The sequence below is a fragment of the Anolis carolinensis genome, chromosome 1, assembly GCF_035594765.1.
Source record: "Anolis carolinensis isolate JA03-04 chromosome 1, rAnoCar3.1.pri, whole genome shotgun sequence".
NCBI lineage: Eukaryota > Metazoa > Chordata > Lepidosauria > Squamata > Dactyloidae > Anolis > Anolis carolinensis.
In genome coordinates, this window is record NC_085841.1 from 274,960,270 (window position 1) to 274,987,402 (window position 27,133).

Consider the following 27,133-nt stretch of genomic DNA (forward strand, 5'->3'; position numbering starts at 1 on the left):
CAAATTTGTGTGCTTCCTGAAGAATTAAGATTAATGTTTTCAATAATATTTTGATCACACAAAACATGACTTCGCTTTTTCAATACTACAGCTGCATAAATGCACCTGAACAATAAGATACCTTGGGAATTGATGGTTTCCCATGCACATTTTCTCTTTTCTTCTCCCCGAAAGAGAGAATTTTCTCACAAAGCGAGAGATAAAACAAACATTTACATAAATATCTGTCTTCCTGGGACAAATATTTTGTCAGAAGTGACTGTATAGATTTGGAGAACAAAGAATTTTTTAGTATGATCCATATTCACCTGATAACAATTGTTGCTATTTGGAGAAGCCATTTTATAGAATATTATGCAATTTAGAAGTCTACTGTTGCTGCTGAATTAAGCAGTTACAAGCAGATGCACTTCAAAGGTTGAAGCAGAGTATCCAGAACTGCAGTGTAACAAGATGTGTAAAAAGGCATTCAGTCAATATATTCACTATTTTACTAGACATGGCACCTAAGAGTTTCATAAGTTACATTTGCAATCCTCAAAAAAGCATTGTCAGAAATTTGAGTTATAATTTTATTTTCAAATAGAGCAGGTGGGAATCATGCAGTCCTCCAAATGTTACTGGACTACAGTGCTGGGGATTGCAGTCCAACATGTGATGGACTGTGTGATTTCTATCTGCATTAATAAAATCTGTTACACTTATTTCTAACTGTGCACAAGATTAGATTGCCTTTTTATGGGATGGTCAGAAATCAAACACTAACATAAGAAAATCTGCCCTTACTGAAAGAAAGAAGGGAAACTTCAACTCAATTGCATCTAAAAATGGAAAGACCAATGGCTAAAACTCTCCTCTCATGGATGCTATGGAGATGGTGTTGAAAAACTTACACATGGCAGCTGTTTCTCTTTCAGTCTATGCTTGACTTTGGGTGATTCTACACAGACATTGTAATCCAGTCTGGAAGTGGATTAAAATAAGCTGTGCAACGCCTACACAAACATCCCAGGAACTGGTTCAAGGCCAGGATGGTACTATCATATCTCCTGGCTGCTTATCAGAACTAGACCTAGGAACCGCAATATCCGTGGCTAGACAACCAATGTTGGGGGTGAGGTATTTCTTAACCAGTCTGTTGAGATGTGCAAATACGCTGTACACAACTAGAGTAGATCCTAGATTCGAGCTTTATAGGACTATATTCTGATCAGCTGTAGAAGCTATTTTGGCTTGTTCTGGACTTTCTGCTGAGTTTTTTAACATGTTCTTTCTGGCTTAATGCAGCTTGCAGAACATACCGGGGAATGCATTTTGTGGAGACCCTTCAAACTGCATTATAGTATCTGTGTAAAACCGTTCCTTGAGTCTTTTTCTTCACCTCCTTTGCTTTGGAAAGTAGCAATGGAGTAGACAAGATCATCTCAGAGTGTCTCAGGGTATGATCCTCACCTGCGATTATTAGGCTTTTCTGCCTGACTCCTTTACAGTCACCTAAAAGCCAGGACAGCTACACAGAAGAGCTATGTTGTACCACTTACAGGAAGAGAGAAGCAGATTCAACAGTCCTTAATTGCTGCATAGGAGTGTAGTATTTATTGCTGGGTGACTTCAAGTCATTTGCACCTTATGGCAACCCTAAGATAAACCTATCAAGGGGTTTTCTTGGCAAGATTTGTAAGCAAAGGTATGACTTTCCATTCCTCTGAGCCTGACAGAGTGTGACTTGCCCAAGATTAATACTGGGCTTTCATGGTTGAACAGGATTTAAACCCTGGTCTCCAAAGTTGCAGTTAAATGCTAAAACCACTACACCACACTGGTTATATGACAACTGTTTAAACAAGAAGATACATAGTTCTTTCTAGAAATAGTTACCATACATTGGGTGGCTTCTCGTAAACCAGATAAAGGGATAGACACACAGGTATGCAGAGAGATCATGCCACTGAGCTAGCGACCCAAGAACAAGTCACACCTGCCACAAGAACTTGAAGTAAAAATAGCAAGCCCAACACTTATCCATCTCAGCTTCATGGAATTCATGTTCATATTGAATGTATTATTTTAAATTCTTGCTTTATATGCTATATTTCTCCTTCGTGGTCTCTGCTGAAATCAGCACCTGTGATATTTGATGTACCTTCTTCGCATCTTCCTGAGGCAGCTGGAGGAAGAGGAAGAGAAAAGTCCTCCTCCCTCTCCCTCTTCTCTCAAGCTCCCTTCGGCTACCCCAGGAAGATGCGAAAGAGGAGGGAGCGGAGGAGGAGACAGATGCTGTGGCAGAGGCAGCCATGTGCACAGCTTCTTCCCATGCCTCCTCGCGGCTCCAGGCCCTCTTCCACATGGAGCCTGCCCCATCGCCTCGGAACAGCTGGTGGGAGCCTTCGAGCTCCTCAAAGGTAAACAAGGAAGGCGCGGGAAGAAATTTTCCATTAAAGCTTCCTTCTGAGCCTGCCTCCCTCGAGGCACCTTCCTGCCGCCTCAGTTTCAAAGGTTTCTCAAATGGTGCCTCTCAAGTTTGGCCTTCCCCTCTGCACCCCCTGAAGGGGCTCTTCCATGCTCCTCCATGCATGGGGTGCAAAAGTCCCTTCACTCCTTGCCATGCCCCCCCCCCCACAGTGCATCAGATAATACTGTGTGTCGGATAAACGGAAGTCAGATAACCGGAACTCTACTGTCCTTGTCCTTCAAGATAGGCCACCAGGCCTTCTCTTTCAGGATTTTGCCCTTTGGGATATCCACGGCGCCTCATGTCTTCACCAAATGCATGGCAGTGGTGGCGGCTCACTTACGTCTCCAGGGTATCACGGTGTTCCCTTACATCGACAATTGGTTGCTCATCGGGAATTCCCGTTTGCAGCTTCTGGATCACATCCAGTTCACCCTTTCCCTCTTGCAGAGTCTGGGGCTTGTCGTCAACCTCCAAAAATCCCATTTGGAGCCAACGAATGACATATGTTTTATAGGCGCCCGGACCAACTCCCTCGACCACAAGGCCTATCTTTCCGAGGAGCGTTTCCGCAATCTTCAATCTGCTCTCCTGCAAATAATCCAATCACCATCTGTGGATGTCAAGCATGTGCAGTCCACACTCGGGCATATGGCCTCAACAACAGCGGACACACCATTCGCCAGGCTGCACTTCCTCCCACTTCAGTCATAGTTCCTTCGCGTGTTCGATCCTCTTCGACACAGACAGAGCCGGATGTTATCTGCCCCACATGCAGTACGCCGCTCAATGCATTGGTGGACGAAGTGCAGCAACGTTTGTGTCGGCATGCTGGAGCCCACTCCAGCTCTGAGATAGTCCACGGGCACTGGTCAGCAGCCGACAACCAAGCTCCACATCAATGCTCTGAAGCTCATGGCAATCCAGAAGGCTCTGCATGCATTCGAGCACTCCATCCTTGGCTGGGTGGTTCAGATTCATACAGACAATACAACAGCAGTCTGGTATCTGAACAAACAGGGCAGCACTTGATCTTGGACCCTCCTCTGCCTTGTGCTGGAGATTTGGAACTGGTGCCTCCCCAGAGGGATAACACTTGTTGCTATACATCTCCCCGGCCAGGACAACAGCACTGCGGACGAGCTCAGCAGAGTGGGTCTCAACACTCATGAGTGGTCGCTTCGTCCTCGCACAGAATCGTTGCTGTTTCAGAGGTGGGGTCAGCCGAACATAAATTTGTTCACAGCACCGAGAACACCAAATGCGACCTCTACTGCTCCAGAATGCCGCAGAGCACACGACAGGGCTGTCTAGGGGATGCTTTCCTGTACAACTGGAAAGGCCCTCTATTGTCCATCCCTCTCCTCAACAGAGGGATTGCCAAGATGGACGCCGACAATGTCAATGCCATTGAAGTAACACCAAAGTGGCCATGACAGCCTTGGTTCACGCTCCTGAGCTCGATGGCTGCAGGAGAGTGTCTTCCTCTAGGAAATCTGCCGTGCTTACTGAAAATCCAGGATGGCTCCATATGCCACCCAGACCTCAGCCTCCTTCACCTCATGGCATGGCGAGTCCAGCCCTGCCATTTTCCTGCGCAGTAGCGGGCATCATAGACGCTGCACATCGCCCATCCACGCAGCGATCCCATGTTGCGCAATGGAACCGTTTTGCTCAGTTCACCCCCGAACGAGGAGTGGATCCTCTGCAAGCCCCTACCTCCCTCCTACTTGATTTCCTAGCAATATTGGTTCAAGACGGCTTGATACTTTCATTGTTGAAATGTTACCTGGCTGCTCTTTCTGCTTACTGTCGCAGGAAAAGCAGTGCCTCCTGGTTCCAGGATCCTCTTGTACAACTCTTCCTAAGAGGGTACCGGAATCTCCGACCACCAGTCTCCCCTCCACCGCCCTCGTGGCAGCTCAATTTGGTGCTCTCTGCACTTACCAAACTGCCATTCGAGCCCATGGCTATTGTTGACCTGTCCTACCTATCATGGAAGGTCGCTTTTTTGGTAGCAGTCACATCAGCACGAAGATCGAGCGAACTTTGTGCACTGCGTGCTGATGAACCATACCTTCGCTTTCACCGGGATAAGGTTGTTCTGTAAACAGATATTGCCTTCCTCCTGAAATTTGTGACTGCCTTCCATGTAGAACAAGATATAGTTCTTCCGACTTTTTTCTAAGACCCGTCAACAGATTTGGAGTGGGCATTGCATCTCCTTGATGTCCGTAGGGCATTGGCCTTCTACCTGGACAGAACAAAGGAGTTCAGAAAATCCCCAAGACTCTTCCTAAAGTATCGGAATGATGCAAAGGGTTTGCCTGTCTCTCCGCAACGCCTCTCCGCATGGGTGGTTTCCACAATTAAGCTGGCCTATCGGATAGCAGGCACAGATCCGCCTCCCCACCTTCGAAGCCACTCTACAAGGGCTGTTGCCACTTCGGCAGCATACCTCCATGGAGTCCCTTTGCAAGACATCTGCCGGGCGGCAATCTGGGCTACTCCGCTCACATTCGCCACCCACTACAAGATGGATGTCCAGTCGAGGAGGCACACTGCCTTTGGCAGAGCAGTACTCTTCTCGGCAATGGCATGATGCCCACCATCCAAGATTTGTGGCTTGCTATTCTATCACAGGTGCTGATTTCAGCAGAGAGCACGAAGGAGAAAGAATGGTTGCTTACCTGTAACCATGTTTCTTCGAGTGGTCATCTGTGAAATTAGCACCTCCCCACAATTCATGCTCAGTCCTAGAGCCGCAGTACAGCAGCGAAAGGGAACTGAGGCTGCAGCTCCTTCCATGGCCTATGTTGCCTTCTGTGGAGGCTGGGCGGGGCCACAGCCACAAGCCTATAACTTTCCAGAGGTTTCCAGTTGATTGCTGCACAGGTGCATCAACTATCACAGGTGCTAATTTCACAGATGACCACTTGAAGAAACATGGTTACAGTTAAAGCAACCATTCTTTATCTCTTGGGCTGAAGTGCAATTTAAACATAATTATCACAGAAGTCAATGGACTAATATACTGACACCAGATTTATTTTTAACATGACTGACTAATTAAGAATTTTCTGAATGGTGTTTATCAACTCTATGGTATTTCAGATCGATTTCAGTCATACAAAATAACACCTAGAAATGTTTACCTGCTAAGTTTAATACAACTGAATAGCTTCATTTCAAGAAATGAAATTATGTTTCACAGATGCAATACCAATTTATTCCAAAAGCTATCATAATTTTTGCAAGTCAAAGAGTGACAAAGCAGATGAAAAGATAAGTAATACATCAGTAAACCAGTTAGGCACTGCACTTTTTTCACCTCAGTGACTATAAATACACAGATTATTTTTATTCAGGAGTTCATATTTAAATCAACGGTTTACTAACCTTGCTTTCTAAAAACCCATTCAGATACATAAACAACATCAGTGAGCTTGGAAAGTACCAGCAAAAATTAAGGTGCAAAAATCTCAAAATCCTCAAATCTTGAATATGCTCTCTTGGGCTTGCATGGCTCTTTTCTTTCATACAGTGGAGATGGAGCACAGGTGGGGTGTAATTCCCCCAGTCAAATACCAATCTGCAATGCATAGTTATATCTGCTCAATACCAGTTTAACTGCTATGAATCCATTCTATGAACTCCTACAGCACAGTAATTAAAATGATGGAGGAAAAAATTGGTATCAACTATCCCTTGTTTAGTCATTCTGATCATGCTAAAAGGGCAAGAGTTGTATAACTACAAATTGCAACATTTAAAGAACCTTAAATATTCTTCAGTCATTGGATATCATAGAACCATAGAATCATAGAGTTGATAGAGTTGGCCATCCAGTCCAACTCCTGCCAAGAAGCAGGAAAATTGCATTCAAAGCACACCCGACAGATGGCCATCCAGCCTCTTTAAAAGCCTCTAAAGAAGGTGCCTCCACACACTCCAGGGCAAAGAGTTCCACTGCTGAACAGCTCTCATGGTTAGGAAGTTCTTCCTAATGTTCAGGTGGAATCTCCTTTCATGTAGTTTGAAGCCACTGTTCTGCGTCCTAGTCTCTAGGGCAGTAGCAAGCAAGCTTGCTCCCTCCTCCCTATGACTTCCCTGTTTTTGATACTTAGAATTTTGCTCTGAGTCTTCAGAAGTCAACCTTCTAATTGAAGGAGGAATACATGGTTCCAATTTTGCAGGGAAAAATGAGAGTGTCAAATAACAGTTACAATTAGGAGGCAAACACATAGGGTCAGTAGTAATCCCATGAAAATTTGTGAGCAGTTGTTTTTAGGAATTTGCTTGTTTCCAATTAGTTTGCCTTACATATTCAGATTTTCTTTCAACCAATAAAAAAACTCTTCGACAACAACAAAATGACAGATGGTTTATCCAGAAACATAGGGAAAGGGCAAAAATGGGCTTTGCCCAATTAACATTTTCTTATCTCTTCCTCTAATTTCAAACAGGTCCTATACCAGAAAGTTTCCTTTTCATTATTTTTCTTAAAGACAGGCTTTGCCCAATTAACATTTCCCTATCTCTTCCTCTAATTTCAAACAGGTCCTATACCAGAAAGTTTCCTTTTCATTATTTTTCCTAAAGACCAGCTATCTAGTCTAGTAAAACGCATAAAGAACTTTTGTGGCAAAGATAAACAAAAATCCTGAACGAACAGAATATATTTTCCCTCTAATTGGCAATAACATCAAAAATTCTGTCTCAAAGAAACAAAATGAGACAAATAATGAAGGGTATAAGGGTACTAAAGGCAATCAATGGAACAAATATTCTGAAGTATTGTTCATGGCTCATTTGCACTTTACGCAGACAACATCTCACATTTCTGTCATGCTTCATGAATATACACATGAAGGAGAGGGGAAGAATGTCAGCAGTTGATTTTAGTGGCTGAGTGTTATGATAAGTGGATTAGAACTGGGATTATATATTTTAACACCTGTTACCTGTGCTTCAGCTTTCCCAATGTTTGTGTGCGTGTGTGTGTATATGTGTCTTCAAGTGGCTTGTCAATGTGTGGCAACCCCATGAATTTTATAGTTTTCTTAGGCAATGAGTATTCAGAGACGTCTGCCAGTTCCTTCCTCTGAAATATAGCCTTCAGTATCTGATATTTGTTGGTGGTCTCCCATCCAAATACTATTTAGAGCTGACCTTGATTAACGTCCATGATCAGATGAGATCTGGTGCCTTTCAGTTTATATTCCCTAAAAGACAGACATTCTGGACAAGGGATAACATATTAAAAGTTCAGGTTTCTCCAAAAGCCAAAAATTCGAAAGTCAAATTAACATACCGCCTCTTAATTAATACACATCTGCATTACAATAACTCAGAGTCTGGGGGTAGGTAGTATAAAGTCACATGGCAAAATAGGTACAGTATATACTCGAAGATAAGTATTTTTCAGCCCTTATTTATGAGCTGAAAAAGCCTCCCCCGGCTGGGCTGGCAACGGAGCCTGCAGGCTATTGCTTGCAATATGTTATCTATTTCTCTCTTCTCCAACCTTATCAGTGTGTTTACTTTTGCAAAGTCTCCCTTGCTCTTAATCAAGGGAATGTTTTGAAAAGAGAGACACCCTATGTACCTTTATGTGTGTATCTATCTATATACATTAATTTTATATATGAATTTCCCCTCATATGTTTGCAGGTCTTTGCAAATCCTTTATACATATAGATCCATGTACCTGTGTATCTGTATCCATACATATACATTATTTTTATATATGAATTTACCCTCATATGTTTGCAAGTCTCTGCAAATATCTATATAAAGAGAGATGCCTGAATAGATAAGAATATATTCTTACCTACCTATATATAGGGCTTGGAAATATTACAGGGGGAAATGAACACACAAATATATATATATATATATATATATATATATATATATATATATGTATATGTATATGTATATGTATGTATATATATATATATAGACATATATAGATAGATATATGTATATAGGGCTTGCAAATATTGTAGAGGAAATGTACACACACACAGAGAGGGATTTGCAAATGTTTCAGGGGGAAATGCATATGTGCAATTAGTATCTATAATTATAGATCTATATCTAGCTCTGCATTGTTTATATAAGCATTGAATGTTTGCCTGTTACTATGTTGGAAGCCGGCCTGAGTTCCCATGGGGAGATAGGGTGGGATCCAAATGAAATTATTATTATTATTATTATTATTATTATTATTATTATTATTATTATTAGGTTATTGTTGATACCATATTGTTTTTGTTGCCCCTACTTTTCCACTTATAGTGCTAGTTTATTGCTTTTCTTTGAAATACGGTAAATATTCAAAAACATTTAACCTATTGATGCCTCGATTAATGAAATTTTATTGGTATCTATTTTTATTTTGAAATTTAACCGTAACTGCTGTATTTCCCACCCTCGGCTTATACTCGGGTCAATACGTTATCCCAGTTTTTTGTGATAAAATTAGGTGCCTCGGCTTATATTTGGGTCGGCTTATACTCGAATATATACGATACTTTCTTACTTTTATTTTTAACTATGAAAATGTTTAGAGGAGGTGAAACAGACACTTATGATTTCACATCTAATGTAAGTACATAACAAGCTAGTTGTTTTATTATCCAGCAATTCCATCATATATTACACCATCAGCAATCAATGAAGAGTTTATTTTTAAATAAAATAAAAATACTTTCTGACAGTAAAGGAACAGCATGAAAGGAACATGAGCTGTTAAGATAAGGGCTACGGGATACATATTATGACTTGTGATTTTGCTCATATCAGCACTCTTGTCCCAAAGAGAATAGGTCCACTGAATCAATGGAACTTACATAACAATTGATTTACAGGTAGGAGACTGCTCTGTCACCCGGGGTAGGGGGTGTGGGCAAGAGGAGAATAGTTAGGATGGCTGACCAGTGGCACCAAACTGTGAAGGTTGGGATAGTCTCTATGAGGACACCACACAGAGCTGATCGGATGTCTAGATTGAATCTATAGCATGTGCCAGTGTAGTTCTAACCTCAGTACATCTACTCTAGCTAGTAATAACTACTTTGCATAGCTTCCATCTGTATCATCATAAGCTTATTACCTTCTAAGCATTATAGGAAGGACAAGGTGTTGATTTCCACTTATTTTTAACTGATTTTATCCATGTCATTTAATACAAGCATGAGTGCTTATTAAAACCAGGCTTTACATCCAAATATAATAAGAAACAGAATTTCAGAAAGGAGGGGAGCGAGGATAGAAAGTAGAGCGATAGGATTAAACATTCATTGAAAAGGCATGAAAGCAAGCCCAACACTTATCCAAGTATCCACAATGATAACATTATAGGATAATACTATATTTAGGTTGGAGCACCCGGTGGCGCAATGGGTTAAACCCTTGTCCCAAGCAGGACTGCAGACTTGAAGGTTGGGTTGCTGACCTGAAGGCTCCCGGTTCGAATCTGGGGAGAGTGCGGATGAGCTCCCTCTGTCACCGCCAGATCTCCATGCGGGGACATGAGAGAAGCCTCCCACAAGGAGGATAAAGCATCAAAGCATCTGGGCATCCCTCTGGGCAACATCCTTGCAGACGGCCAATTCTCTTACACCAGAAGCAACTTACAGCTTCTCAAGTCGCTTCTGACACACACAAAAACAAAATAAGTCTATATTTAGGAACCCAGTTAAAGTTAAAAATGAAGGTGGCTATTTTGAACACCATCTCACAAAATCTGAAAGCATCTAGAATGCATATTATTACTTTTGCCAAATTTCCATCTTAACTACAAACCTATCTTGATCACACACGCTCAGAACAATGCCTATCTGCTTCACCTCAATGTGTAATGAAAAACCTCTTTTCAATATTGTGGCTGTTTTAATGTATTTTGGGGTGTTAAAATTTAAAAACAAGATATATCACATACAGTTTGTTCACAATTTCATTGCTAATTTCAATATTAATTTCATTCAATCACATCTTACAATGTAGAAATATCAAAGTAAGTTATGGAAAAACTGTGGTAGTCTCCCATCCACTAATACTTGAACAAATCCTTTTTGCTAATTTTTCATTTAAAATGGCTATATTTTTAAAGTGTTTATGATTTTCAATTTTACGGGCCTGTGATATATGTTATCTGAAAGGAAATACTTTGTGAAGAACAACAAAACCTTTATTTCCTTTAAAAAATTAAAATGCAATAACCATGCTCCTTGCACAGGTCAAGTATTAATAAAAAATCTGGAGCAAAAAAAATGTTCCTTTTTCAACTTGGACAAGTAAAACAAGTATTTTAGTATTGTGGAGTGCACATACTTCAGAAGCCAGCTCTAAATCCATGTTTTGTTGCCTCTCTGAAAACTTAAAAGGCAAATCATGAATACTAAAAAGGAGTGTGTGTTTTAGATAAACCCTGCACACAGAACTCATTTTCACTTATGAAAAACAACAATCCAAACATCATTGTACTCATAGCGGATACATTTATGTTTGTTAGAGAACTAAAGTGGATTATATAACCCAAATCATGATAATTCATGTCTTCAGCAATCACTGTACAATGCAATAGCATTTAAAACTGTAATTATTAACACCTACACAACTATAACTAACCACCTCATCATTTCAACTCATTGTATTTTTAACTTACCAATATTTCTGGGACACTAAGAAATACCGCCAAAGAGCAGGAAGGACTGAAAAATGCAGTGGAATATCATGGAAAATCTTTTCTTCCATCATGAACATAGTTTTGCCACTTTCCATATAGCTTACAAAATGCTGAAAATGTACTTATATTCATAGTGTCAAATTTTCCAATAATTCTAGAATTGGGAGAAAATAGAATTTCAAATGCCACTATTTGACCAATTTTTGAAAACTTGACCACTTAAAAGTTTGGATATGGAATCAAAGAGTACATAATGTTGCACGTTCACATAGTATACAGATTTTGAATTCATACTAGTCAACAATGAGACAAAAATAATGGTTTTTATGTTCTAATGCTATTTCATGTCTCATGTTAAAAATGTTTTCTATAGAAAATGCTTATGACGGACTGAGCTCATGTCATGAATGATGTGCTGGCCAAACTAATGGATGGTCACTGCTGCTAAACCGAGCTGCAACTATTAGACACATTTGCAGTTATAAAGTCCAATTGTTCTCTTCATTCCAGTTTTGGCTCCAGATAGCCTTAATAATATAAAAGTCCATTATTTGCCTTATACTGAATGACTGTACTGTCCTTACATTGTGGGACAAATTAAGTGAATTTCCGGATGACAAAAATATGTACCCCTTCTGGGCATTACTTTTAAAACTGAAATGGGTATGTGTGACATATCTGACTTGCTCTGTTACCACTGAAGTACTCTTAAAATGAGCATAAAAGTGTCATATCATCTTTTGTAGATAGTAGATTCATGTTGACTATTTATGACAAACATGCTTTAGTAGGCCTCTGTTCACCTTTCATTAAATTCACTGGTTTCCACACATAGTACAAATATTTAATCTGTATAGGAAAGCCACTGATCTTACTTTTCCAGACACAGCATCAAGGAATGGAATAATGGCACACTGTTGCAGTCTCCTAGTACTATGTGGCATGAAGGAAAAGAAAGAAAATTATTTTCCAAGACAACTTCAGTCTTGTGACAACTGTTAAAAACTTTTTCCTAACAGCCGAATGCTGCTGTCTTATGCAATACATGTATTGAAGATATTCATAATAATTTGGCTCTCAAATTCAATTTGGCCTTAGCTCTAATTCGGAAGCATTCCCCACTAAAACAATACTAGTCATAATTAGGACCTGATCATAATCAGAACATAAAAACGTGACTGCAAAGCCAAATTTTCCATAATACATTTACATTCATTTTCACTAGATTCTGAAGTGCCATACTGAAAGTGCAATAATTTCTTTTTCCTCCTGTAGAATTTTCCCAGTTTGAAAATATGCAAAACAAAATCCTCTTACCTAACACTAAATGGCTTTATCACTGTAAAAGCTCAGAGAAAACCCTCATGTACTTTGCCACTGCAAATAAAAGCACATTATTTAAAGATATGTCATTTTAAAAAGTAGTATAGTGTAAAAAAAGATATTGTATAGATTTATAAAATGAAATAATTTTAATAACAAAATAATAAAATATTTAATTTAAAACAAATTCTAATACAAACTACTGTATTGAAAAAATAATGAAAAAATGTCAGATTATTCTCTCTACTAGTTTTCTAACAAGTAAGGTAGTAAGTTCTTATTTACTATTTCTAATTATTTATTTCCTAAATTATTTTAATTTAATCCAGAGGTGAAAGGCAAACCACAAAACTCACGCCAAAATAAATCTATATTTTAAAGGAACCATAACTCCCTTTCAAACTTTATTTATATTGAAACAGAATAAAATGGGTCTCTCTTTTTGTTTTGTATCTGTATTCAATTGATTTGTAAAAGTAACCAATCATTTCTAGTAGGAGATCTACATAAAATAATAAAAGTATTAGCACAACTTTAGAAAAACAAAGGCGAAACAAATCAGGAGTGGGGTACTTTTTTATGTCTTGTTTAATATCTCTAAACATCTGTGCACGTCTCTCAAATCTTATTTACATTCCAGCAGAAAACAACTTTACATGGAATTTCTTCTTGTAAAGCACTTCAAAAGCCACGAGAGAGAGAAAAAGTAACAGTATAATTAGATTTTGTTGTATTTATTGTATTAATTTTCCAATTACATTATTAAAAGTATTCAACTACAATTGGCAAAATTTTACATTCTATTAAGGTTTTTTTCCCTTGTATCAGGAGCAACTTGAGAAACTGCAAGCTGCTTCTGTTGTGAGAGAATTGGCAGTCTGAAAGGATATTGCCCAGGGGACGCCCGGATGTTTGATGTTTTACCATCCTTGTGGGAGGCTTCTCTCATGTCCCCAAATGGGAAGCTGGATCTGACAGAGGGAGCTCACTCACTCTCCTCAGATTCGAATCGCGAACTTGTTAGTCAGCAGTCCTGCTGGCACAAAAGTTTAACCCATTGTGCCACTGGGGGCTTCATTATATTAAGGTAACAAAGGTTAAAGAGGAAAGTATATAAAAACTTCTCAGAAAATAGAAAGGGGGAAGTTATATATTTACATAACTCCGTATCTCCTACTCAAAAGTATTTGTTTGCCCACTGTAGAAACGATGGAGCAGATACGCTTCTCATCTGATCTAGAAGGGTTCTGCTTGTATTCTCTTACAATGTTTGATATAAGCAACTTTGTTCAATTACAAAATAGCTTGTGCTTAGTGCAAAGAACTCTGTTCAAAAACTTTAGCAATAACATCTTGAATTACTTACAGGAGATAATCTTGACATGATAATTTTAAAACGTTTAGGGCAGCTGGTCATATTACTGATACTAGCACAACAATGAATATATGGTATTGTACTAGTAGCACAATATAATAAGTATTTAGGGTGGAAGTGTTAAGTGGTATACACTTATAGATGTTGCATAATGTTCAAGCACCGAATGTGGAGAAAATATCAGCGTTATTCAACACTGGTATATTCTTTAGGCCTGTGTGTAAACATCACAGTCATAGAATCTGACAAAGAAAGAAAGGTCAATTCTCCATGCATTATGGGATTGTATGTGGGATAAAGGAATTCAGAACAGACAGTGCATATCTATTCTATAACAGAACATTCTCTCTCAAATAGTTTGAATTACTAGGTTCTAAGAGGAAGATGAAGAAGAAGAAATAAGCCTGAAAAATATGATTTAATGTTTACTTTTTAATTCTAAAGAAAATTATATGAAAATATATTTGTTTCAAATTGATAAAGCATCTACATATTTTAAAACACATAGCTGCAAGGTATTTGTTTCTGGTTGTATTGCTTCATAGAAGCAATCAATGTGCCTCATCTTTTTCAGCAATCTAGAACACTGTACTTGTTTTAAATTATCATTTTAAAGCATTGTTATTCACATATATAATTAGAAACAGCTAAAACAGCCTTATGGAAATACACTAGATCTGTTATTTACATGGCACCAGTTCTGTAAGGATTTCACTTTCTGGAATAGCCTTATACTACCGATATATATAAACAAAAGGTTAAATATATTATTCAGGTGTTTTCAGCTCTGAGGTTGCTGTATTAGACTGAATATGTACTCCTTAGTAAAAAGATGCAGAATGAGACATGCTAATCTGAACTCTAATGCAAGAACCTTAAAATCTCTAAAAAAATGAGGTGTCAAAATAAACAGAATTGTCTACGGCAGTGATTCCCAAATTGTGTTCTGCAAAACCCTAGAGATTTGAAAGAACATCATAAGAGTTCCGTGAAAAATCCAATTTGAAATGGATTTTAAAATAATATCACACGAGATGTACTTCCCAGACACTAGCAAGAACACTGAGTGAGTGCAAAACCCATTTATTTATCAACTGAAATAAACCTCAAATGGTGTGCTTGCCAGAGTATTAAGATCTTATTGAAATTCAATGTACTGTACCTATGTCTTAAAAATGAAATCTGAATCTGTACCACTGAATGACTTTTGGGTAGGACTGATAGACATATATCTGTCATTAGCCAGAACGGCTATCCGAGCTCTGCTCTTCTTCATGTCACTTATCAACGTGAATCAAACTTTTCCACTTATACTCACACCGAAAAGTTAAGAGTATGTTGGATGCCACCCCAGATTGACAAATTCAGCTGTCAAACATAAAGCCTAAATTTTAAAACTATTTTAAGGACAAAAATAAAACAATTTTATTCATCACATTAGGTGTAGATCAAATATTTTCTGGTACCAAAATAAATGTTTGTGGTTATATCCAATATTTTCTGCGATTAAAATAAAGGTTTGTGGTTATATAAAAATGTTTTCTCTTTATTTCCAAACCTACTTTATACAAAGCACTTAGGCTACAGAAGCAGATGAAAGAAGGGAACAGTTTGTGGGTTTACAATACTTAGTAAAAATCAAGGATAGAATTAGGGTTCTATGTCTTTTGGAAAAAAAAGTCTTTTGAAAGGTTCCAAACTGAAAAAGTTTGGGAAGTGCTGGTCTAAGATAGTAAAAAAAATACAAATTAAAGAGCACCGAACCTTTTAAAATTACAAACAAAAGGCTACCAAAGGCTTCTGGAAAAATATCCGTGAAAAGCAAGTCCTTGTAGGTGTTTAGATCTCAATACAGTGTTATCTTGCTACTTTGCAGTTCACTTTTACTCCCTCATTCTTTCACGGTTTTTTTTTTTTTTTTTTGTGGTCCAAGGCACTCTCAGAATGCCTTGGACCTTAATGCTATCCAATCAAATGTGGTATCTATCAAACTAATCAATTAAACAACATAAAGCAACTCATGGAGGACTAGGCCGCGGCTGCGCCTGCCTTTCGCCCATGAGCTCATGCTCTTGCCCCGCCCCCTCTTCCGGGAAGGCTTCACTGGCCTGGGAGTTGCAGGTTTACAGCCTTCTCTGCCAAATTGCTGCCCACCTCACCAAACTACAGTGCAAAACGGGCTTGTGAAGGAAAGGCCACCTAACTACTAAGTATAAGGTATAAATATTAAAATAAATATAGTATCCCTACTTCACGGATTTTCACTTATTGTGGGTGGTCCTGGAACGTAACACCCACGATAAGTGAGGGAACACTGTAATGATTTAATGGAAAAACACATAAGCATATGCGTGCATGTTGGGATCTTAAAAAAAACAAAAACAAGATCCGCTATAATTTTCCTTTCCCCTTTATTTTCTGTGCTGCAGTTTAAGGATACACTTCTGAGTTGCCTTATTAAGAAATCTCAGGATGTAATATATTTCTTGCAGATCATAATAAAGTATAAGCCTGCAGGAAGATTGTTTCTTAACTTTAATATTTTTGTACATTACTTGAATTTGAGATACTTTTGGCAACACTTTAACGCAGTAATATTTCACACTTCTTTATAACTTTACATTTTATTACTACCATAAATATGTCACCTTACATTGTATATAGCATTTGTAACTGAAAACCCTTAAGTTTTTTGTAAAATACAAAGAAGGAGCATTCTGCTCATCCCTTTCTAGTCTTCCCCTCAACAACTGTATCTACTTATGACAAGCATAAGAGTAATCATGTGATACATTCTTCCAGATATTCAGTATGCTACGATGCAGAAACATCCCTGAAGGGTTTACAACACTGCACAGCAAAAGAAAGGAATTATAATCGTTGGTACCAGCGGTATGGAGTTTGCTACACCTGCAGAGATAACATAGGATGAGATTTATACAAGTGTAAGAAATTATAAAAACTTCCCACAAAATTCTGGCTTTTTATTTTTGTTTTGTTTTTTTCAAGCATGTCTGAATATAAGCATGATACCATCCGGAGAATCCTTTATTCCAATGGTTCTCAACCTGGGGTCCCCAGATGTTTTTGGCCTTCAACTTTCCTAGAAATCCTAACAGCTGGCAAACTGGCTGGGATTTCTGGGAGTTGTAGGCCAAAAACATCCGGGGACCCCAGGTTGAGAACCAGTATTTTATTCAGACTGTATCACTAAGGGCCTTTCTAGACAGGCCCTGCTTTAAACTGGATTATATGAGTCTGCACTGCCACATAATCTGGGATAAACAGAAAACCTGGGATAAGACCTTGGGATAAAGGGTCTGTCTGGAAGGGCCCTCGGAGTAAGAAACTGGAGAAACAAACACCTTTTTCTCTCATAAGATAATCCTATTAAAGTAATGTATTTCCTCAATTATAAGATTCATTTTTCACCAATGTAATCATTTCTAAACATGAGATGCAGCTTAGAATTTTGGGTGCTTTTTAAAAATAAAAAAAATCTTCTCACCTCTGCAGGAGTCTACCGTATACCACGCAGCTGTGGACAAGTCTACATGGGGACCACCAAATGCAACATTGCCCAAACACGAATCAAGGAACATGAAAGGCACTGCAAACTAGTTCAATCAGAGAAGTCAGCCATAGAAGAGCACTCAATGAACCAACCTGGACACAGTATATTCTTTGAGAACACAGAAATGCTGGACCACTCAAACAACTATCATGTCAGACTACTCAGAGAAGCCGTTGAAATCCACAAACATGTGGACAATTTATACTGAAAGGAGGAAACTATGAAAATGAACAAAATCTGGCTACCAGTATTTTAAAAACTTTAAAAGCAGAACATTAAATAAAGAACACCACTCAGAAAACAGGAATTCCAGACATGGATCAATCAAGGCAGCTAACACCTCCATACACAGGATTCCCCCAGGCAGGAATGAAGCTTGCAAAGCCATTAATGCTAATCAAGGTGATTAATTGCAGCATTCACACTTGCCTCCAACAGATAAGAGTTCTTTTCCCCACCCTGGACTTTCCAGATATATACCGCTGTTAGGAATTGTGGGAGTTGAAGTCCAAAACACCCGGAGGGCCGAAGTTTGCCTATGCCTGATATACATATACACACATACAGAGAGAGAGATAAAATACATTTTCTTTCACACACACACACTGTCACTTGATTTTTTTTCCTTGGATAGGAAGTGTCTTATGTCACGAAAGCGACTCCTAGGATGCTCGAGGAGAAGCAGCCTTGACTGGTGTTTCGACCCACAACAGGCCCTGCTGGGAAAGAGCTGTGGGGCCAATGAGCAGGCCTCAACACCCCGTCCCCATTTCCTAGCCTCCAATACGCGGTGGCTCTTCCAGAGAGGAAGCGTCCCCCTCCTGTTCCCAAAAGAGGCGGAGTCCCGCTCCCATCCTGCAACAAACAGCTCCTGCGTGTCAGCTGCCCAGTCGCCTCGCTTCCTTTTTCCTGTGAGGAGAACGACACCCGACACGCATATAGGCTTCCTCCGTGAGGGGAAACACGACGCTCGTTTCCTTCACATTCCCATGGCCATCCCCCCCCCCCCACACAAAACATGGCCTCTGACTAGCCACACCTACCTGTCTTCTCGTGGTCATAACCCACCACAATGAAATAATCTGCCAGCCTGGCCATGGCGGTGGAGGGCCCTCCTCGGCTCCCTCCAGGCCTGCCCAAACTGCCGCCCCCGCCGCCGAGAAGTTCAGCATCCTCCGCTCACTCCCGGCGCGAGAAGCAGCCGCAGCAGCAGCGCCTCAGCCATGTTGGACACACACAAGACGCTAGTGCGCCTGCGCGCTCCTCCTCCGCTTCCCCCCCTCCCTCCTCAACCGGCGCTGCTCTGTGACCTCGGCGCTGAAGCCCAGCCAGTGGCAAAAGGGTTTCCTCTGGGTTGCTGTGAGTGTTCTAGAAGCATTCTCTCCTGACGTTTCGCCCACATCTATGGCAGGCATCCTCGGAGGTTATGAGGTCTGTTGTCGAAGGCTTTCACGGCCGGAATCACGGGGTGGTTGTGCATTTCCCGGGCTGTATGGCCATCTTCCAGAAGCATTCTCTCCTGACGTTTCGCCCACATCCTCAAAGGTTGCGAGATATATTGGAAAAAACTAAGTAAGGAAGATGTATATATCTGGAAGGTCCAGGATGGGGGAAAGAACTCTTGTCTGTTGGAGGCAAGTGTGAAAGCTGCAATTTATCACTTTGATTAGCATTAATGGCCTTGCAAGCTTCATTCCTGCCTGGGGGGATCCTTTGTTGGGAGGTGTTAGCCGGACCTGATTGTTTCATGTCTGGAATTCCCCTGTTTTCATATTGTTGTTCTTTATTTAATGTTCCGATTTTAGAGTTTTTTTTAATACTGGTAGCCAGATTTTGTTCATTTTCATGGTTTCCTCCTTTCTGTTGAAATCGTCCACATTCTTATGGATTTCAATGGCTTCTCTGTGTAGTCTCACATGGTCGTTATTAGAGTGGTCCAGCATCTCTGTGTTCTCAAATAATATACTATGTCCGGGTTGGTTCATCAAGTGCTCTGCTACGGCTGACTTCTAGGTGGTTAATTACAACATTCACACTTGCCTCCAACAGACAATAATTCTTTCTCCCACACTGGACATTCCACAGATATAAAACCTCCTTTGCTTAGCTTTCCAACATACCTCACAACCTCTGAGGATGCCTGCCATAGATGTGGGTGAAATGTCAGGAGAGAATGCTTCTGGAACATGGCCATACAGCCTGGAAAACTCACAGCAACCCAATGATTCCGGCCATGAAAGCCTTTGACAACACAGGGTTTCCTCTCTTTGCTTGTCGCGTAGCAGGATGTTTTGTATATACCGCGTTCACTAGAAGGTGACGTGGTATTTAGTCATCTTCTTCCTTCCAAACGGAAGGCTTAGCCATCCTCTTCAGTCTGAGGCTGCTTTCCTGTTTGGGAAGTTCAGGCGAAGCAGTGGTTTTCTTAGGAGAGGAGCAGAAGCTGCATTTCTCAGCTTTCAATAGGGTGGCATGTCATGTTTCAGCAGAGGAATTGCCATGCAGGAAGTGAAACTGAACTCATGGGAGCATCTAGACTCTGGAATCAATGCAGTTTGACATCACTTTCACTGCCAGGCACAGTGCTGTGGAATCATATTAGATAAAATTTCATTGTCCTGAGCAAAATATAAAAGGCATGCAGGAGTCTATCGTATTCTATGCAGCTGTGGACAAGTCTACATAGCAACCACCAAATGCAGCATTGCCCAAACACGAATCAAGGAACATGGAAGGCAGTGCAGACTGATTCAATAAGAGAAGTCAACAATAGAAGAGCACTTGATGAACCAACCTGGACACAGCATATTAACTGAGAACACAGAAATGCTGGACCACTCTCACCACCACCATTTCAGACTACATAGAGAAGCCATTGAAATCCACAAGCATGGGGGCAATTTCAACAGAAAGGAGGAAACCCATGAAAATTAACAAAATCTGGCTACCGGTATTTAAAAAAATCCGAAGTCAGGATAGTAAATAAAGAACACCACTCAAAAAACAGGTAGTTCAGACATGAATCAATCAGGGCCAGCTAACACCTCCCAACAAAGGATTCCCCCAGGCAGGAAGCAGCCAGGCTTTGAAGCTGCAAGGCCATTTCATTCTAATCAAGCTGGCCAATTGCACAATTCACACTTGTCTCAAACAGACAAGAGTTATTTCTCCCACCCTGGACTTTCTACAGATATATAAACCCCACTTGACTAGTTTCCAACATACCTCACAACCTCTAAGGATGCCTGCCATAAATGCAGGTGAAAGTTCAGGAAAGAATGCTTCTGTAACATGGCCATATAGCCCAGAAAACTCACAGCAACCCGGAGCAGAAGCTGCCTTTCTACTGTGGAATCAATTCACTGGACTACAAATCCCAGGACTCCATAGAACTGAGTCACTGCAGTTAGAGTGGAGTCAAACTGCATTGATTTTATAGTGTAGATCAGGCATGGGCAGACCTCAGCCATCCAGGTGTTTCGGACTTCAACTCTCACCATTCTTAACAACCTCAGGCCCTTTCCTTTTCCTCTTCAGCCGCTTAAACGTCTCCTCCTCCTCCTTCTCCTGGCTTCAGCGGCTGAGGAGGAAAGGAAGGGGCCTGAGGCTGTTAGGGATTGTGGGAGTTGAAGTCCAAAACACCTGGAGGGCCCACATTTGCCCATGCCTGGTGTAGATGCACCTCAAGCTTCAATCATCCTGCTTGATATTTCTATGATTTCCAAACCATTTCCCTATTGAATTGTGTATATGCCCAATAAATGTTTCACAATTTAGTTTCTCCTATCTGCAAAAGTTTGAGGATAAGTCATTTTTAGTGAGGAGGAAGGGGAAGGTGGGAGAGGAGCCTGAGAATGCAGCAGTGTGGCCAGGCACCCATCAGCTGTTCAGTCCCTTTAGGCCACTAAAGGAAGTACTATGCGTTCTGTCAAAATCAGTGGCCCGAGGGTACATTTTTACTGTTTTTCAGTGAGCAGGCTCTCCTTGCTTTGCCTATCCGAATTTAAATCTACCATCATTGACTCAATTTTTTTTCTTTCAATTCAGTCATTTATGGGTTGGATAGAACAATCTACACTCATAAAGGTGTTTTTATTTTCTGTTGTCCCCTGGCACAGAGGCATCCCATTACTAGCTTAGATATTTTTACTCCTAAGTAACAGGCTGGCATACATAAGCCTATTGAAATCACTTGCAGGCTTAAATTATCTTTTCACTCAGGGCAATTTAGAAACGTTTTTAAAATACCAGTGAGACACAGTAGCAGGTGATAATCCCACTGATTTCAGTAGTTTTGTTCCTCAATAAAAACCCTATAAAGGTTTCAATCCTACTGAGTTCAGTGTGACCTATTAAAAAGTAAGTACTTGGCCATGGTGGTCCACACCTTAGTTACCTCCAGACTCGATTACTACAGTGCACTCTATGTGGGTCTGCCTTTGAAGACGACTCGGAAACTACAGCTGGTAAAAAGATCAGCAGCCAGACTAACAAATGGAGCAAGCTACAGAGAGTGGTCAACCCTCCTGTTTAAGCTGCTCTACTGGCTACCGATAAGTTTCCAGGCCCAATTCAAGGTACAGATTATCACCTATAAAGCCCTAAGCGGTTCAGGACCTGCTTATCTCTGCGATTGCCTCCTCCCCTATGAACCCACGCAGGCCTTAAGATCTTCCGGGGAGGCCCTTCTTTTGGTGGGGACGAGGGCCCCTCGGCTCTGGAACTCTCTCCCCAGGGAGAGCAGACTGGCACCTTCGTTGACCACCTTCCACAAGGACCTAAAAACGTGGATGTTCCTGTGCGCCTTTGGGTGAATAGTCCCAGATACACAGCTTCTTTGCAATTCTTACTGCACTTTATCACTGCTCCTCACCTTTATAGGTTTTTAGTGTTTTTATTTATTTTATTTATTTATTTACAGTATTTATATTTTGCCCTTCTCACCCCGAAGGGGACTCAGGGCGGATCACATTATAACACACATAGGGCAAACATTCAATGCCCATAAACACATCAAACAGAGACTGAGAGACACACGCAGAGGCAAGTTAACCTTCTTCTGAGGGGATGTTCGATTCTGGCCACAGGGGGGAGCAGCTGCTTCATCATCCACACTGACGGCACTTCCTCATTCCAGGTCGTAAATTAGTTAATCTTGCCTCCCCACTTTATAAGTGGTACCTTATCTCCTACTTGATAGATGCAACTATCTTTCGGGTTGCTAGGTCAGCAACGAGCAGGGGCTATTTTTTATTTTTAATTGATGGGTGCTCACCCCGCCACGGGCTGGCCTCGAACTCATGACCTCATGGTCAGAGTGATTTAAGGCAGCTGCTCAACAGCTGCGCCACAGCCCGGCCCTTTAGTGTTTTTAATGAAACCGTTCCTCCACCTTTATCCCTGATCGCCCCTATGCTACCCAGGAGCCCTTCTCAGAGTTCTGTACAAGTTCACCCTCTGCATATGCAGTGTTTTATGTTCAGGTTTTAATGTATTTGATGTGTTTGTGTTGTTTTGTAGATATATTGCATTGGTTTAATTTATGGATTGTGTTTTTACCTGTGTTGTTGTTGGGCTCGTCCCCATGTGCGCCGCATCGAGTCCCTTTGGGGAGATGGAGGCGGGATATACAAATAAAGTTATTATTATTATTATTAGTAGTAGTATCCTACCATTATACTTTGGGGTGCAAATATGCCATTTCACCAAGAAACGGGTCCCACTGAACTCTGTAGGCCTTATTTTTGAGTAGACATATCCTAGTATTGTCAACACTAACTCGCAGCAACATCTCTCAGGGGTCTCAGACAGGACTCTTTCCTCGTTCTACTTGGAAAGGACACAAATTTTATCTGGGACCTGCTGCTTGGTAAGTATATCCGCTACCATTGAGTTATGGGAAATTGAACTTACTGTGCAGAAAATGAGCCACATTTGTTCCCAGGAGTTTACTTTCAAACGTCTTCATAGCAGTCTGTAAAGATGGACAATACTGGCATGACAAGAATGTGCTAAGTGAAAGATTGCTTAACGCTAATATTTCTGTTGCTATAGTGAGAATACAAGTACACTGTGGTTCAGGTTGAGCCAAGTTTGTTTCATAGGATTTCACAAGTAACAAGCCTATTTTACATTCCCCAATAACCACTTCCCCAATAAACCATCTCTATGTATAGAGTATCAGATCTGCTCCACCATCATGCAAACATCATTTGTTTATGTGTTTCTATTTCATCTTTTTCCCCAATCTGGACTCAAGGAAATTTATGAAGGCTAAAACAGGTGTAAATAAAAGTTCAGATCATGAAAAGCATACAATAGTTAAAGTCTAATTCAACTATGAGTAGAATTAAAAGCAATTTTAAGACATACCTGTTAAAAAGCAGCAAAATCAGACTAAACAGTACAACATTAGAAGCCCTGTTTCCATAAAAGGTCAGTTCTCAAAAGTCTCATGAAATACAAAAAAGCCTTCACACATTGCTGAAAGGGCACCATTAGAGGAGTCAGCCTAGTCTCTCTAAGATGCCTGGAAGTAGTCACCAAACAGTCCCTTTCTCATGTTTCCATCAGATAGATATCCATATGCAAATTGTAGAATAGAAATCAAGGATTCCTCTGAAGAGTTCAAAACTGGGAAGATTATGTAGAAAAATACAGATTGTTAGATAATCTGGATCCAAGTGGTAGTGGAAATGGGGGGAAATGGGGCATTGCCTCCAATAGGTCATCACCAATACTTTTAATTGTGTCCAGAAATAGGCCAGGAATCAAGAAAGCATTTATGTAAAGGATGTGTATGCTCCCTGAAAATAACACTAATTGGTAGTCTGACATTTTACATTTCTGGGGGTGGCTCGCAGTGAAATTAAGACTTCACACCCAATAGGGCAAATCCATGTTGTGAGTTGCTCTCATTTCTTCAGGCGTTGTGCAAAGCTAATAGATAATGACACCTCTTTGGCAACAACCCAAGCACACAAATGATGTATGAAACAAGCCATAGACATTACATGTTTCTCATGAGTGCAGCATTTTCACATTTAATCAGTGCTGTAGAGTATAAAGGGGAAATAAGTTCTTCTGCTATAGTTAGATCAAGCATTTACAGATTTGTTTATTCATTTATTACTGTATTTGCTGTTCCTGTGGTCTCATGTCACTATTAACAAGAACTTTAATAACAATGGTATTGCTGTAAGAAAATCAAACTGATGGGACGGGACCCAAATGTGTAGGATGCAAAGAGGTTGTGTGCATTCAGCTCACTTATTTGGGTGGAAGGGTGGAAGTGGATGGGATGTGTGACCCCTTTCGCCCACCCATCCCATTTCCACTCCACCCAAGTGAGTGAGTGAGTGAACACTCTTGCATCCTAGGCCAGACACCCCATCAATACAGGTACTTTTGTGTCTGTGTTAAATACAGTTTGTTTGTTGTTGTTTTTTTTGGGGGGGGGGGGGTAGAGATACTTGTGGTTTTTCCACTTTCATTGGGTTTCTCTAGTGTTCCCTAATGCTGAAGGCTGAATAAACATTTACTTTCCTATATGGACAGATATTCCATGGAGCACCAGTGCAGAAATTGTCCTTCATGGCACTGGGCTTACCTTCTTCATAAGATGAACAACATATTTATCTATAACAGTACCAATTACCACTGAGATCTCCATTAAGGTACTGCAGTCTATCTCAATTGCATTCCCCAAGATATTGCTGTCCTGTGTGTCATACTGAATGCCCATGATACATTAAGACATTTTCAGTTTCAAGACGCTCCCTTCTCCAGCACTGAGAATTGTATCAAGACCTTCACTACCTTTTATGGCTTCTTTATCAACTGTTCCATCTCCATCTATGATCCATGTGGATTCAATTCCCTCTCCAGGCTTGTGCACCTTACTCCATCTTCGCAGCTACCAATGCTAGTGACATTAGTTCCAACTCTTCAGACAGCTCAATATGTTATCCCCAGTAGTACATCTGCACCACAGCAATCCATTCCTGTCATTTCCAAGATCCACCAAGCAGATTTATTTTCAGGTTTAGCTGACTCTGATTGTGAAGATGTGTCATCTAGCCCGAACTCTCCTTACTGATATTGTATTATTATTAAATGTCTTGTAAAATAAAATGTCTTGTTATAATAAAATTATTAAAAATTAGAGTCCCAGACAAAACATGGGAAGAAGGCACAGTCTGCACCATATGACTGTGATTATCATAGTTAGATGTCTTATGTAGATGATTTTATCTATCTGCATTGGGCATCTAAGTGGCTAAATGAGATGAACAGAAGGCTACTGTATTGCAGCTACAGTGTGAAACTACTAATTTGGTAGCTCAACAAATGCAAAGAGGTTGTGTGCATTCAGCTCACTTATTTGGGTGGAAGGGTGGAAGTGGATGGGATGTGTGACCCCTTTCGCCCACCCATCCCATTTCCACTCCACCCAAGCAAGTGAGTGAGTGAGTGAACACTCTTGCACCCTAGGCCAGACACCCCATCAATACAGGTACTTTTGTGTCTGTGTTAAATACAGTTTGTTTGTTGTTGTTGTTTTTTTTGGGGGGGGGGGGGGACATTCAATTCTCCCCTTATAAAAATGAACAAAAATGCTTGTTGGCCTTGTGTATTAGCGCCTGTTGAATACTTACTGATATGACTTTCCCTAAGAGACAGAGCTTCAAAGACTGAGGGTCTTTCTACACAGTGCTAAAATCTGGGAGGAACTGGATTATTTTAACCCAGTTCCTTTTGTGTTTTTGTCCCCACCCCCCAAGTCAAATCCTGGACTTTCCCTCCGGGGGGGTGGGGGGGTGGCTAGATGTTGTTCCAGATCAATTAAAGGTTGACCCAGGAGGGAATCCAGCCACCCTCTAGCCCCTCATTTTCCCCTCAAAAACTTACCCAAGGGGCCTGCTAGCAGTGCAGGCTCCTCAGAAGAGTTCTTCCGATGTGCAAAAATGATGCGTCAGGAGGTGGGAGGGGGGGCTCCCTATGGGAGTTAAGCAGGGTCAGCTCTGTTGGTATTTGTATTGGAGACCTCTAAGGAATACCAGGCTCCAGAGTCTAGATTGCATACGAGAGGAGGGAACTGACAAATATTCCTAAGAAAACCATATGAAATGAATGGAGTCATCATAAATTGACAAGCAACTTGAAGACTCATAAACATATACACATATTATCCAAAGCAAAATAGAAAAAGGCATAGAGGCCAATATACACATATCCTGATCAGCTGAGATGATGACCCTGTTCTCCCATAATTTAATATGCCTCCTAATATCATATATATAACAAAAAGAGTGACATAGTCCCACAGTGTTAGAAAAACTATTATTTGCTTTTCTTTACCTACCACTGATTGCAACCTCCTGTTGATTTTTTGTGTGAGTCAATAACCCTACTTAGGAATTTTGGATGCAACTGTTCTTTAGAATGTAACTCTGATTGCCTTCTACACTTAAGGTAAAGCCCAAGAGAAAACAGGATAAAATAACCCACTTCATCTCGGGTTCTAGTTCCCACCCCCAACCCAAACCCCAGGTTTTCCTGGAAGGGGTAGCTAGATGGCATCCCATTTCCGCCATGTTTGCAGGTCTCTCTGGTAGATTTGGGGGGGGGGGGGGCTGGCAGGGGAGGGGGGAGCCATCCCATTCTTCTGGGCTTTTGGGAGCCCAAAGAATCAGGGTGGCTGTGGGGACCGAA

At 40.7% G+C, this 27,133-nt stretch overlaps 1 protein-coding gene across 14 annotated transcripts in view; it reads right to left on the reverse strand.

Annotated features, from left to right (window-relative positions):
- Positions 1-18,675, reverse strand: part of sbf2 (SET binding factor 2) — a 339,926-nt gene extending 321,251 nt beyond the window's left edge. For all 14 annotated transcript variants that reach the window (XM_016993005.2, XM_062978926.1, XM_008106923.3 and 11 more), the window contains exon 1: positions 18,463-18,675. In XM_016993005.2, the coding sequence (XP_016848494.2) occupies positions 18,463-18,517 (55 nt within the window). In that variant the 5' untranslated portion in view covers positions 18,518-18,675. The remainder of the gene's footprint in view (positions 1-18,462) is intronic.
- Between the last annotated feature and the right edge of the window lie 8,458 nt (positions 18,676-27,133).